Genomic DNA, 13,842 nt, shown 5'->3' on the forward strand with positions numbered 1-13,842 from the left:
AATCATCAAAATTAAACAAAATAAACATTTGAAATATATGAGTTTGTATGTAATGTATGAATATAATATACAAGTTTCACTTTTTAAATGGAATTACTGAAATCAATCTACTTTTTCATGATATTCTAATTTTATGACCAGCACCTGTACATTAGCTACAACCAGGATCTGACTTAAACCTGAATCTAAACTAACTAAACCAAACTGGATGCAGTTGAGATGTGGTTTGATACTTTGTCTCTTTCATGCTTTCCGTCTGTTTAAATAGCGAGGCTGTAACGTCCCATGTTTCCCTCTCAGGGGGCGTGCCGAGCGAGGCCCGACAGTGCGACTACACAGGCCAGTATTACTGCAGCACATGCCACTGGAACGACACGGCTGTCGTCCCGGCTCGCGTCATTCACAACTGGGAGTTTGAACCGCGCAAGGTATCCTCAGCAGGCACACAAAAATACGACCAACACGTGGAACAACATCAGGCTACGGAGATTTACAACGAAAGTTAAAAAAAGGGGAAGTTAAGCACCTCAGTGCAAACCTGCAGAGCAAAAACTTAGCTGATTAAATAAACAAATATCTTGAATAAAAATCTAATTCAGGATGATTCAGTTTCAGAAGTCTATATGACTTCTGATTCATTACAAATGGAGTGCACCATTTATTAGTTGACTTAATGGATCTTATATATTCAGTTTAAAATCAGGATCAGGACACAGAGTAACAGTATGTTGATCAGGCTGTATGCTTTTCTCTTTTACCTCCAAAAGAGACTCAAATCTGCAGCTGTACTAATATAGCTATTTTGTACAAGATCCAAACAAAAGAAATGTACAAACTCTATCAAACTGAGCACTGCCCCTATTAATCATATCAGTTTGCTAGTTAGGATAAACCTTGAGCTGTCAGTAGCTCAACAAAGAAGCTTGTGAGGTTTGAGAAAATAAATCCTCGAGATTCAGTGACGTTTAGAAATATTATCTTATGAAAGCCTGGCAGATTTTGACTCTAGTTTTTTTTAAAATTCAGGTCAGAAGGAGTGTTGCACACAAAATCACTGTGTACTTCACCAGACAATATGTGATTCAGGGTCTGTGAGGATATCTCTTCATTGCTGCAATAATCCGTGGACTTTTAATGTCATACGCCACCATATTTATTTCAGCTGGGAGCAAACGTAGAAGTGTGACTCTGTTTCAGGTTTGCCGCTCCTCTTTGCGCTATTTGGCGCTCATGATGTCACGTCCGGTGCTGAAGCTGAGAGAAATCAACCCGCTGCTGTTCAACTTTGTGGAGGAACTGGTTGAGATCAGGGTGGGTAGCTTGATTTGTTTGGAAGAGATGTAGAGTTTTAAATAAAGATATTTATGTATTTTTTGCAGATGCATTTGTAGTTTAAGTGTGGAGTTTTTTTTGGCTTTTTTTTGTTCCCTTTTCACGAAATCAGCTTTTAAACCTGGACTTGTACGCCTTTGTCGAGCATTAGTATTGTGTCTAACTAAAGAAGTGGGATGGAGAAATAAGGTTTCTCCATCTCCACTGCTGATTTGCCATGATTTGCCACTGACAGAGGGAGTCACAGTGTAAGCATACTTTGACATAAAGCTGACATTGTGTGAATTATCAGATGCAACAATGGCAGCTTTGGGAAGTTGTCTTTTTTATGCCAATAAGACACAACTTTTATGTGAAAAACAGACAAACAATAATAAGTGAGGAAAACGCAGTTATTTGTATGAAATATAGCAAACAGATGCAGGGAGAGAGGACTTGCAGCTTTTTGCATTAAGATAATCTGACCGTGTGTTTGTGTGTGTGTCTGCGTGCATTTTGGGTCTTTTCCACAGAAACTTCGTCAAGATATTCTGTTGATGAAACCCTACTTTTTAACTTGCAAGGAGGCAATGGAAGCTCGGCTGCTACTTCAAGTCAGTAACTATTTAAATTACCTATTTACCAAATAACTTTAAGCTCTCATAAAGAGTCATTTACTCTGTCAGGTGTTAAAATGTTACACAACACCGCCACCTTGTGGTGACCATATAGAGCTTTCTCACAGATTGTTGATGTACATTATGTCAATATCACATAGAGAACAAATCTCTCTAAATTGTTTGTTCTTGTTTTCGAATAAGTTATCTACTAAGTATATATTTAAAAAAATTTAATTAAATATATTGTGCCAATAAACCTTGAAGTAAATGAAAGCTCAAGGAGGCTAATCATTCTTAAAATATTTTTGCATATTTAACATAGTTAAAATCTATTCAGTTGGGTAAAATAAGATAAAATGTACTTCTGATACATTTGAACAAGATATTTGTTTGCTGCTTTAATGCAGAATTATCCAGTAAAAAGGTTATTTACCTGCAAAGTTAATTCTCGTTGCGTTCAGGCAGCCTGCACGAGTTCTTCTGCTCAGACTTAGTAAAATATTTTCCTCTGTCCTTGCGTTCCTCAGCTACAAGATCGACAGCACTTTGTGGAGAACGACGACATGTACTCGTTACAGGATTTGATTGACATCTCCAGCGGCAGACTCAGCTGTTCGCTCACAGAAATCCACACCACTTTTGCGAAACACATCAAACTAGACTGTGAGGTGAGCTCAGACTGTAACGGAGCATTAAAATCTGACTTTTTAACATCTGATACAACAAAAATGGAAACGAGCTCAATGATTTTTTTATTAAATCATAATTGTAGACTCAATATTAAGCTAGTATCTAGAGAGTTTTTAGAGCTGTACAATCAAAGTTATGACAGTAAGAAAAAATTGATAACATTGCACCTTTTATTGTTCTATTTTGAAACTTTTGTGTTGAAAGTTAACAATTTTTGACATTGAATTTGCAAATGCCAATCTTGCAACTGCATGCATGTCCAGACTTCGTAGGGTTCTTTGGTGGTGATATAAAAACTTTACAGAATTTTGGTTTTATAACTATATTTTTTATCTTTTATGCTGAGTTGAAACAGGTCTCTCTTGAGAAGGAGCTCCTGTGTCTCAATTAGGTTACGTGTATAAATGAAGGTGAAAAAGAAAACAGTAATTTTTTATACAGGATGACTGGTTTTTGTCCAGACTGCTCTTTTATATTAACATAGAAACTACATTATCTGCTGAACCCAAAGCAGACCAAAATGGTAACATTTTAAACCAAACCTGAAGGAGTTTTTACAATCCAGTCAAATATTTAGTCATATTTAAGTGTAAATGCAAAATGGAGACCTGTAAAAAGGAGGAGTTTAGCCCTGTATGTAACTAGTTGGGTGTTTTTATTATAAATCATTTTTGCATTTAGCAGCATGTTGTTGCTCTAAACTTCATTTCAGCATATGTAGCGCCTCAGTTAGTTTCAGTTGTAAGCAATTTCTGGTGAGAGGCTCTGGAAAAACAGTAGTGTGTGATGAATTGTATTGGTCAAACTGTAGATGATTCTATGCAAAGTAAAAAGCCTGACGCCTTTCTGAAACCTGTCCTTGTGTTTGTGTTTACTGGGTGTGTGAATGAAGCGCTGTCAGGCCAAAGGGTTCGTCTGTGAGCTTTGTAAGGAGGGAGACATCCTGTTCCCTTTCGACAGCCACACCTCGGTCTGCCAGGATTGCTCTGCTGTATTCCACAGGTTAGTCACCTCCAACCATTCAAACTAAAACGAAGAACGAGCCTTAGTGAAAAAAAATATCTCAGAGGTTGTTGGCGGGTTATTCTGACTCGATACTCTCATGTCCGGACATTGTACTTTTGTGTAAAGGAAACAGCTCATTAAAGAAATGGAAAGTGTTAACGTTCATTTGTTGTGTACGTCTTTAGAGATTGTTACTATGACAACTCCACTACGTGCCCACGATGTGCTCGAATGACTGAGCGGAAACAGGACGAGGTGTCAGATCAGAAAGAAGCTGAACCCCAGAAATGAGGACCTGGTCTCTTTCTCGTTCTGCCAGATGTTGTGCTCACCTGTGGGTCCAGGAGCTTCGATCAAACTGAAAAACTACCTTCTTGTGTTTGTCTCAAGTGTTTTCTGTTTGTGTTCCAGTATCTCTTTCCTTTTACTAATGCACTACATTATGTAGCAGGGAACGTATAAACCCATCTGGAGTTAAATAAATCTTTTAAATTCAGTACCAATATTTGATGTACTCGGCGCTCTCAGTGGTGAGGGTGAATTCAGTTTCAGCTCAGTTTCCTTTCGAGGAATTATTTCTCAGTTAGAGATCACACATTCAGGAGTCTGTATGACAAGCTGCTGAGAATCTATATTCAGTTTTTTCTTCTTCGGTTCACTCACTGATTTAAGTCACGACTTATTGATCTGTTTTAGGATTTTATGAAGTCTTAAATTTATATTTTCAGGCCTTTAATATTTACAGTCAGCGTTTTACCCCCCATTTGACACTCTGGATGGTAAAAAAGATCTAAAGATAATTGTGTATAAATAATGATTACATAGTGGGAATAGATATTTAATCATAGCAAGCAGTTTTGACTAACAGAGGTGTTTTCTTTCATTTAAAACTCTGAACTCGTTTGTACATTTGTGTTTTTGATCTCTTTCTGCTTCGTGCAGTCCAGGAGATACTGTGGATACTTCTGATCGTTTTGTGCCTAAGATGTTTAAGTTAAAGCTGTTATCCAAATGTCTTAATGCCATCATGTTACAATACTGGAAACCCATTTGGTCCAGAAACGATAAACGTATTAGCTGGTAAATTTGTGTAAATGTCAACTATAATTGTTGAAAATTATATTTTGGCTGTGTGTTTTGTTTCCAGCAGCATGATGTACTGTATTTTTTTATTTTGGAGGCCATACATGGTGTTGATAAAACCAGTGCCCTGCTGTAAAACATCCTATCAGTGCATGAATAAAATAACTGAACTCATTCAATCTGCCGTCTTTATTTCACATATAGACAACTTAACAGTGATAACGCTCGAGTTCTTAAACTTGTTCCTGCACAGGAACAATTATGATTTGTGAAATTTCTTCAGGGGCTTTAAAGCCAGGAGAACGAAACAATTTATAAAAATCCCTTCATAATATCACAAGTCATCTCATTTTTTAAAAACAGTTTTAGAAGATTAGAAAACTCTGATAATAAAATGGCGAGTGAGTAAAACCTCTGGTATTCATACTGTTTTAATTGTCTACATTTTTGACAACTCTTCATCTTATAGGAAATAAATAATGACAGTAACAATCTCATTGTGAACCCCCAAAACGTGCTCATTTCTCTTGTTATTACTGTCAAACAGCTGTGCATCAGACAACTTTAAATAGGCTCAATAACATTGTAAAACTGACATAAAATCTATACTGAATGACTTACAAGGACAGAATTTAAAAGTAAAATCAAGAATATTAAGGACAATAAAATTGAACATAATTAAACAATTAAATAAAACCTTTTTTAACAGGTGTATAGATGTACAGCCTGATAAATATGAATGAAAAGTACCTTTTGGGGATCAAAATCTCGCGATAGTGACAGTTGTCTAATTGGTGCCCTCAGCTCTGGTCCAATCAGCGCAGAGCGCAGCGTCCCCCCGGCCGATCCAATCTGCCTGGGCTTTAATTGTTCTGCTGCGGACAGAGGAGCCACATCCACGAGCAGGACGGGTCCGGAGAATCCTCTCCTGCTGCAGACCTGACATGGGACTCTTCTCTGCGAGTGTGTGGCCTCTTCGGAACCGAGTGCGCACTGTTGGCTCGTGGAGGCGAGATTTTTCCACAGTTTCAGCCACTTTTCGCATCTGCAGGAGCCCCGCTTTGGTATGGTGATGCTCTATTTTTTTTTAAGTTGTTGTTGTTGTTTATGAGCCAAGTTTGACAGGACATTTCTCTCAAAGTGCTTCTTGTCAAATGCTTTGGTTATCAGTTATCACTTTATGATTCATGCAGCTTTTTTGCACATCTGTCGTGGGAACAAACTTCACATCAGAGCAGAAAGCAACCCTTCAAAACCTCAACCAAACAAACAGACCGTCTCTCTGTTTATGTATCATTCCTCAGTTGTTTGGGCTCCCAGGAGAGGCAGAGGCTCTGTGCGTGTGCTTATGTAATTTATGAGGCGATTTCCTCTGTTTCAAGATGTTCTTTTTTGCAGGTCTTTTTGTTTATCTCACCCAGTTCAATTTAAGTTTAAACCTGGAGTTAGTCATGCATAATAATTCATATTATCACTAGAGGCTTTATTGCACGTGTTATTTTATGTTGAACAAAAGAAAAGATTTTATTGTTACAATAACTAACTAAATAAACTAAATAAATAAATACAAAATTATGAGCGATTTTCTTGTTGAGGAAAGTTTGGACAGAATCACACCAAAATGTGCAGATTTATGTGAGTTTATGGAGTTTAGTAGAAACTCCTGGCTTCCATTTGAAAGTGGGTTGTTAGTAACAGGACTGAAATTACTTTTTAAAATCAGATTAATTGGGACACAGTCCAGAGTACGGAGGAATAATGAGATTTCAGTAATCCTGCAAATAATGTTTGGAAGAAAACATAGGAGGCATTTATCCTGATAACTTGAATAAATAATGAGTTCATATGAACCGTGACACTACAGGTGGTTTTTAACACTTCATTAATGATAATATTGTAGATGTTTAAGATTTTTGCCAACAGGTGTATTATTGGCATCTTCATCCTTATCTTAGAAGAAGCTGCTCATTCAGAGAAGATGTGGAGGATTTAATCAACAGGATGTTCCATTGACACGGTTATTCTGCACAAACGAGCCACGGAAAGGTACAAGAACTGTTCTCTCTGCTAGCTTATGTTGCTGCATGGGATAATGAGTGTAAACGAGTGCACCCAGTGACCCAAATAATTTTGGCCAGTGTGAGGCACCGTATTATTTCCCTCTCTGTGTTTGCCTATAGGCTTTGAAAGGTCTGACAACAAGACTTCTGTAAAAGGTGGGAAAATATGATCATCATTATTAAAAAAAAAAGCATTTTCAGAATTCTACGTGATCTTATTCCTGCACCGCTGATGATGTTTGATTAATATTTACTGCTGTTTAGATGAGAAAAATACAGAGAAAGAGTCTGTTGGAAGGGAGAAGCAAGACGCAAACGATGATGGAGACAAAAGACAAAGAGGGGAGAGAAAGGAGGACTCCCGTTGGTGGACACGATTTCAGGTGTGAATCTATAAATCACTGACATCTCTTCAGGTTATAGAAGTGTTTCCTTTGATTCTACTACACATCTACTAAAATATAAGAGTAATTTACCTAATTAGAGCAAAATGAAGTAGCTTTTTGGTCTTTGAGAAGTTAGATATATTAGTTATAAAGAATTTCACAGTTTTCCCCACTTGACTAAACTAAGTAATTCCTAGAGGCTGATGTTTTTAGTCCAGATTTCTTTTTTTTTTATCAGACGGCAATATTTGGCTATTTAGGTTCAATTGCCAAAACTAAATTGGTCAACTAAAGGTGTGCTTTACCAGTCTTACCTTTGGTTTTTAGTCTAAGCAAACATTTTCTTTATGTCGTGTTGAAGAGAAGTGCAAACAGTAGCAATCAGGCTGCTATTCAGGCACTATATTTTCTTTCCACCATTTTTTTTTCATGCACCAGAAAGATTTTCCATTGGATGCGAAAACCTTGCAGAACCTTGCAGTCGGTGCAGCAGGCATGGCCACGGCCTTCCTGTACTTTCACTTCAGAGGAATTGGTGTCCAGATCTCCTGGAAGGATTTTGTGCATCGCTACTTGAGCAGAGGCTTGGTGAGACCCAGGGACTGTTTCCACCCATCACACCTTGTCTCCACGTTTGCAACGATATGAGCAATTTAGTTTTGTTGTTTTTCTTTTTGCAAGGTTGGTCGCATCGAAGTCGTCAATAAACAGTACGTCAAAGTGTTCCCTGCCGATGGAGTGAACTCATCAGAGGTGGTGAGTAAGACAACAGTCAAGTTTTCCAGAGAGGCTGATGTCCATCCGAGGAGACTCTGAATGTTTGGAATGAAGTGTAATGTCTTACACAGTAAGGTTTTATTTTTGTGTTTCAGAGCTATTTGTGGTTCAACATCGGCAGCGTGGACTCATTTGAACACAACTTGGAGATGGTTCAGCAGGAAATGGGTCTGGACTCTACACAGAAAATACCTGTCTTCTACACCAGTGAAAGCGACGGGTGGGAGATAGAGCTAAAATTGAATAAATAAATTAAAAAAAACCCAACATTTTGCATTTACTTCCCTGTTAATCTTCTTTTCTTCCTACAGAACGATATTTTTAAGCGTCCTCCCAACCTTACTCCTGGTGGGCATTTTGCCTTTTGCAAACCGGCAGCGACCGATGGCCGGAGTGTTTGGGGGTAGTTTGAAAGGAAACCCCTTCAGGATGAGTGAATCCAAAGCCAAGATTATTAAAGACAGCGTCGGGGTTCGTTTTAAGGATGTGGCAGGGTGTGAAGAGGCCAAGCAAGAGATTTTGGAGTTTGTCAACTTCCTAAAGAACCCAAGTCAGTATCACGACTTGGGAGCCAAGATCCCAAAGGTCTGTCAAACAACATTTATTTTTTTTTACTACTGCTACTACTACAGGTAATATTTCACACCTCATGCTGTTTTCAGGGTGCTTTGTTATCAGGTCCACCTGGAACGGGGAAGACTTTGCTGGCCAAGGCCACAGCAGGAGAGGCCAACGTGCCCTTCATTACAGTCAACGGCTCCGAGTTCCAGGAGGTTTTTGTTGGTGTGGGCCCTGCAAGGGTCAGTCCTCGTCTCAACAAAACAGTTTAGGGATTTGTTTGGCTGCGCTACCCTCACACGATAGTTGCTTGGCTTGTTGAGTTAATGATCCAACATGTTTCACTTTGCTTTCATAGATCAGAGACGTGTTTGCCACAGCTCGGAAGATCGCCCCTTGCATCGTTTTCATTGATGAGATCGATGCTGTCGGCAGGAAGAGAGGCAGAGGGAACTTTGACTCCCAGAGCGAACAGGAAAACACTCTGAACCAGTTACTTGTGGAAATGGATGGTGAGCAGTTATAACATGTCTCTCAGGTCTTTTTTTTTTTACTCTGGATATGATATTTCACAAACCCAACGTGGGGTCCACGTTTCTGTCCTTGTAGGATTTAATAGCAGCACTAATGTCATCGTGTTAGCTGGCACCAATCGAGCTGATGTCCTCGATCCTGCTCTGATGAGGCCAGGACGCTTTGACCGACACATATACTTGGGTAAAGTCCTGCAGAACATCTATTCCTGTCTTGTTGTATAATCTCCTTTTTCTTACATACATATCTCAAACAGTTTACTTTATGCAACATAATTGCCTGAATTTTCCTGTTTATGTAAAGCTTTTTTTTTTTTTTTGTTCCAAACCTTGTCTTTTTTTTCTTTTACTGAATATTGTTATTAACATGTCGATGTACTCCAGGCGCCAAGCTACACAAGCAGTTCCCTGTCTCCGATGGGCACGTAGACACGGACATAACTTTGTTAGTTTGTTTTTTTCTGCTTGAAATGAGGTGCTAAACTCAACCTGGGTTCCATCTTGTGTTATTAAAACCACACATTGCACGTCCCATGCTTTTATCTTTGATGGAAATGTTTGATCTCTTCATGCCTGCTGAAATCTAATGAGCTTGATGCTTGCAGTGCATGGTGGGTAAGACGGCTGGCTGTTTCTCTGACAAAGAAAATATGGTCACAATGAGGAAGCTGTTTTTTTTTTTAAATTATATAAAAGACAAATGCAAAATTTAAGCTCAGCATTTCGAGTCCTGTAAACAAGCTAATTGTTAAGTAGGTTGATTTATTCATTTTTCTTAATCACTAAAACTTCTCTGTTTTTTTCAAACAAAGCTACAATGTGATTAAGGTGAATGCATATTACATGCTGCTCCTCAAAAAGTGGACCCATGCACTGGAACCTTGAAACCCTAACCCTACCCCTAACCCTAAAACCCTCTGAAGTGAATCCGCCATCAGTTTAAAATCATACCTGCAAATTCCACATTATAAGAGGCTGTCAGGAAGCCTTATTGACTTTATAACTTGGGAAAAATTAACATCAAATAGTTGCCATTACAACTAAATTTACTGTGTTTTGCTAAAAGTTAAGTCTTTTACGTCCACGTTTATATTTCTTTACTTTGACTTAAAGTAATTCAAAGTGCTAAGAGAGCATAGCTTTCCACAGATATGTGGTGGCTGTCATTAATCTTTGTTATTTTTTTTTAATAAAAGCCTTTTATACATGCTTGTTTTCCTCTTTTTCCAGGTCTGCCTGATATTAAAGACAGAGCGTCCATCTTTAAAGTGCATCTGAGACCTTTGAAGTTGGACCCCAGTTTAAATTTAGAAGTTTTATCCAGAAAATTAGCTGCACTGACTCCAGGTTTTACTGGTAAGAATAGGTGCGGGGTCATTTGATACTATTCCTTTAATTCTGTTTTGGAAACAGTTATTTCATTTTTTTTACAAAATCCAAAAGAGGACATCTATTTTCACAATGTTATCTTGAGATAATGACTCATTTATCATGTTAAGTCAAGATAATAGAGCTTTTTTTCTTGAGTTAAGAAGTCAATATATTTATTTTGACCTAAAAAAGTTTATTTTTTTGTGATAACTAGAAGTTATTTCAAAATCTCTATTAAAATAAACAAGTCAGATATCAGGACAGTCATGGTGGCAGCTGGTTCAAGCTGAAAATGTCACATCATACAGCAGCCATAGCTGATCAATATATTACTGTAATAGATCCTCTCCAGGTCTAAAGACAGTGATACTAAATGATAAATCTAACTGTAACACAAAAACACTCATTTTTGCCCTATGTCCATCTTGTTATTTTAAGAAAACAAAGCTTGTTTTTTCAGTAAAATTAGGTAACTATTGTGCTTATCTTGAGATAATGTTAGTTAACGTCTTGTCTCGAGAAAACGTCATCAAAATTAATAACAGGAGGTACAGCCTTTCTAGACGTTCATGGCTGTTTATTGAGTTAGCTTTCATTTTTTTTTTTTACGTTTTGAGAAGTATTAAGTGACAGCTCTGCTACTTTGTGAAGGTTTCTCGTGTGTTTCAGGAGCTGAAATAGCTAATGTTTGTAATGAAGCGGCTCTGAGAGCTGCGCGTCACCTCGACCAGTGTATCAACGCCGAGCACTTTGAGCAGGCGGTGGAGAGGGTGGTTGGTGGTAAGTTTAGAAACAGCAAAAATTTCATCTCAGTGCTGTGATGAGTGCCCTTTTACACAGACAGTTAAGTGGTAACCTCTGCTATAAACACTTATCAATTACTGTTAAATCTTATTTAACACTAACTTGCCACTCTGATGCCACACTCTGAGATCACATAGACTATATGAATAAATTATTATATATTTTGGTCTAACTGCCTCAGTATAATTCTGCAGGATGTCCTGTTTTCTTTCAGGTGTGGAGAAAAAGAATCCAGTAATTCAGCTACTAGAGAAAACCACTGTGGCGTATCATGAGGCCGGTCACGCTGTTGTTGGCTGGTTTCTCGAGCATGCAGACCCACTGCTGAAGGTATTCAGTCCACTTCCTTATTGCTTTGTCTTAGACAAACTCTATTTATACCTCACCCCTGATAATTGCACTTATGTATTTAAATGATTAGATTATACTTTTCTCCATCAGGTGTCCATTGCTCCTCGAGGAAAAGGTTTGGGTTATGTTCAGTATCTACATAAGGAACAGTACCTGCTGACCCAGGAGCAGCTGTTTGACAGAATGTGCATGATGCTGGGCGGTCGAGTGGCGGAGCAGGTTTTCCTTCATCAGATCACCACCGGAGCACAAGATGATCTCAGGAAGGTCACCCAGTCAGCGTATGCACAAGTAACCATCGCCTCCTTTTGTTTGTTGCATTCAAACTTGATTTTAAGCCACACGACCATCAGGATTGGTTTATCATTGATGGTTTCTTTTCCCCCCACTTTAGGTCATTCAGTTTGGAATGAACGAGGCGGTGGGTCAGGTTTCCTTTGACCTCCCCCAGGAGAACCCGGTAACAGAGAAGCCCTACAGTGAGTCTGCAGCGCAGCTTATAGACCAGGAAGTCCGCTTGCTCGTGGACACTGCCTTCAAACGAACACTTCAACTTGTTGTCGACAAGAAAGAAATGGTGGAAAAGGTCTTAACCATTTTTTTTTTTTACTATGTGCAGAGTTATTTATAGAGAAAAAGTAATGTGATAAGTAACCTTATCACAAATCACATTAATCAGCATGTTAGATGCTGTTATATTACTCCACAAACTAGCAAATGTGAATTAAATCTCATATTTCACTAACTAAACTTTATTATTGTTATTATTCTATCACGCCAGGTGGCAAAATGTCTCCTGGACAAAGAGACGCTTGGCAAAGCCGACATGGTGGAGCTTCTAGGGCCGCGACCCTTTCAGGAGAAGTGCTCCTATGAGGAGTTTGTTCAAGATTTAGGAGAATCTGAAAACAAAAACGAAAGAGCTGAAGAAAACCTGCAAGCTGAGCTAAAGAAATCTGCTCTTTACTTGTAGGCGGTCATGCAGGAAAGATGTTCTGACTCAGCCACCATGTCACTCTCGAGAAAAAAAACATTTTTGTTTTCTGCTTCTATGAATTTTGTTTTATTGTCTCAGGTTTTTAATATTTTATGAAATGTTTCTATAAGCTTTTTTTTTTCTTTACACTGGTAGAACATTGTCTTATTTCCAATCTGATCTGCACACTGGAACTGACTTAGATTTATCAGTAAAGATAAATCTGAGAACTTTGTTTTAAAATTTGCTCTCTTCAGATAAAAAAAAAAATATTATTAAATTAAGTATGTCACTAAATCTGTCATTAATCCTTCACTTTCCTACACTACCTCACCATTTTAGGGTTATTATTGCTCACAGCCATAAAAGATGGGCGATTACTTATTACATATTCCCTTTGTTTGTGTGTATGACTGTTTGTCTGTTAGTAAAATATCTTGCAAACCACTGGATAGACTTTAATGAAACTCTCAGAGACTATTCATTGGATGTATATCTACAACTGATTAACTTTTAGAGTCACATTGATTCAAAAATGGCTGTCACAGCTACTCAATTGTAGTAATCACATAAATATGTATATCTCAGCCAATTTTGCAGTTAATGAGCTAATATTTGGCGTGGTAGTAGCTGAGAGTCATTCCCGACACACGTTCCAAGCACTAATCAATCACACAATCTTTGTTTAAAACTTTGGCAGGTGATATGAATGCTAGTTTAGTCTTTTTTGTCCAACTGTTTTATGGTTTTTTTTTCATTTAGGGTAAATGAAATTGGTCAAATATTTTCCAAATAATGCAAGCTTGTATGTTTTATGCAAGTCAACTTTCTGTTACCACTTAAATGGCAGCATACCTCAGATAATCAGATACAACATTCTGTCACTAATGATGCGTGTTTGAATCATTCCTTGTTAGCCAGGTGAGAAAGCTAATTACCTTTTTGTAGCATTTTTAGAGTCTTTCGTAAAGAGATGTAACCTCAAACTGTTTTTAAATCTTAACCATTCCTTATTTTAGTTTATTACACAACGAGACTTGAAATGATGCTTTGCAGAATGAGTTTTGTGGGATGTTTTCAGAGCAATTTTTTTGTTATGTTTCAGATAAGTTTTATTACTAATATGGGCTGCACCAACATATTAAACACATTTTATATTCTGCTCACCTGTCTCATTATCCTAAGTTATGTTTCTGCTGTTTAATTTCTAAACATTCCAAAAATATTGTATTAAAACAATCTTAGATCAGTCCTTATGTGTGTGATGTTTTCAGATGACAGTTTTGTGGAAAAGTTTTATTGTATTTTGTAGGTTAT

General features: G+C 37.8%; 2 protein-coding genes across 3 annotated transcripts in view; both read left to right on the top strand.

The window, feature by feature from the left end:
• The window catches only part of def8 (differentially expressed in FDCP 8 homolog), an 11,673-nt gene extending 6,790 nt beyond the window's left edge, over window positions 1-4,883 (top strand). For both annotated transcript variants that reach the window (XM_017405106.3, XM_037980017.1), the window contains 6 exons: window positions 301-428; window positions 1,198-1,311; window positions 1,845-1,925; window positions 2,459-2,599; window positions 3,514-3,623; window positions 3,812-4,883. In XM_017405106.3, the coding sequence (XP_017260595.1) occupies window positions 301-428; window positions 1,198-1,311; window positions 1,845-1,925; window positions 2,459-2,599; window positions 3,514-3,623; window positions 3,812-3,917 (680 nt within the window). In that variant the 3' untranslated portion in view covers window positions 3,918-4,883. The remainder of the gene's footprint in view (window positions 1-300; window positions 429-1,197; window positions 1,312-1,844; window positions 1,926-2,458; window positions 2,600-3,513; window positions 3,624-3,811) is intronic.
• A 714-nt stretch (window positions 4,884-5,597) lies between these two features.
• On the top strand, window positions 5,598-13,687 carry LOC108251189 (AFG3-like protein 1). Its single transcript, XM_037979814.1, has 17 exons — window positions 5,598-5,773; window positions 6,665-6,755; window positions 6,890-6,925; window positions 7,034-7,152; window positions 7,594-7,743; window positions 7,837-7,911; window positions 8,028-8,152; window positions 8,244-8,517; window positions 8,595-8,732; window positions 8,849-9,002; window positions 9,100-9,207; window positions 10,254-10,379; window positions 11,064-11,174; window positions 11,413-11,528; window positions 11,640-11,840; window positions 11,944-12,135; window positions 12,331-13,687. The coding sequence occupies exons 1-17, from the start codon at window positions 5,654-5,656 to the stop codon at window positions 12,520-12,522; spliced, it is 2,328 nt and encodes a 775-aa protein (XP_037835742.1). The 5' UTR covers window positions 5,598-5,653; the 3' UTR covers window positions 12,523-13,687.
• Window positions 13,688-13,842: the final 155 nt, after the last annotated feature.

The sequence above is a fragment of the Kryptolebias marmoratus genome, linkage group LG15, assembly GCF_001649575.2.
Source record: "Kryptolebias marmoratus isolate JLee-2015 linkage group LG15, ASM164957v2, whole genome shotgun sequence".
NCBI lineage: Eukaryota > Metazoa > Chordata > Actinopteri > Cyprinodontiformes > Rivulidae > Kryptolebias > Kryptolebias marmoratus.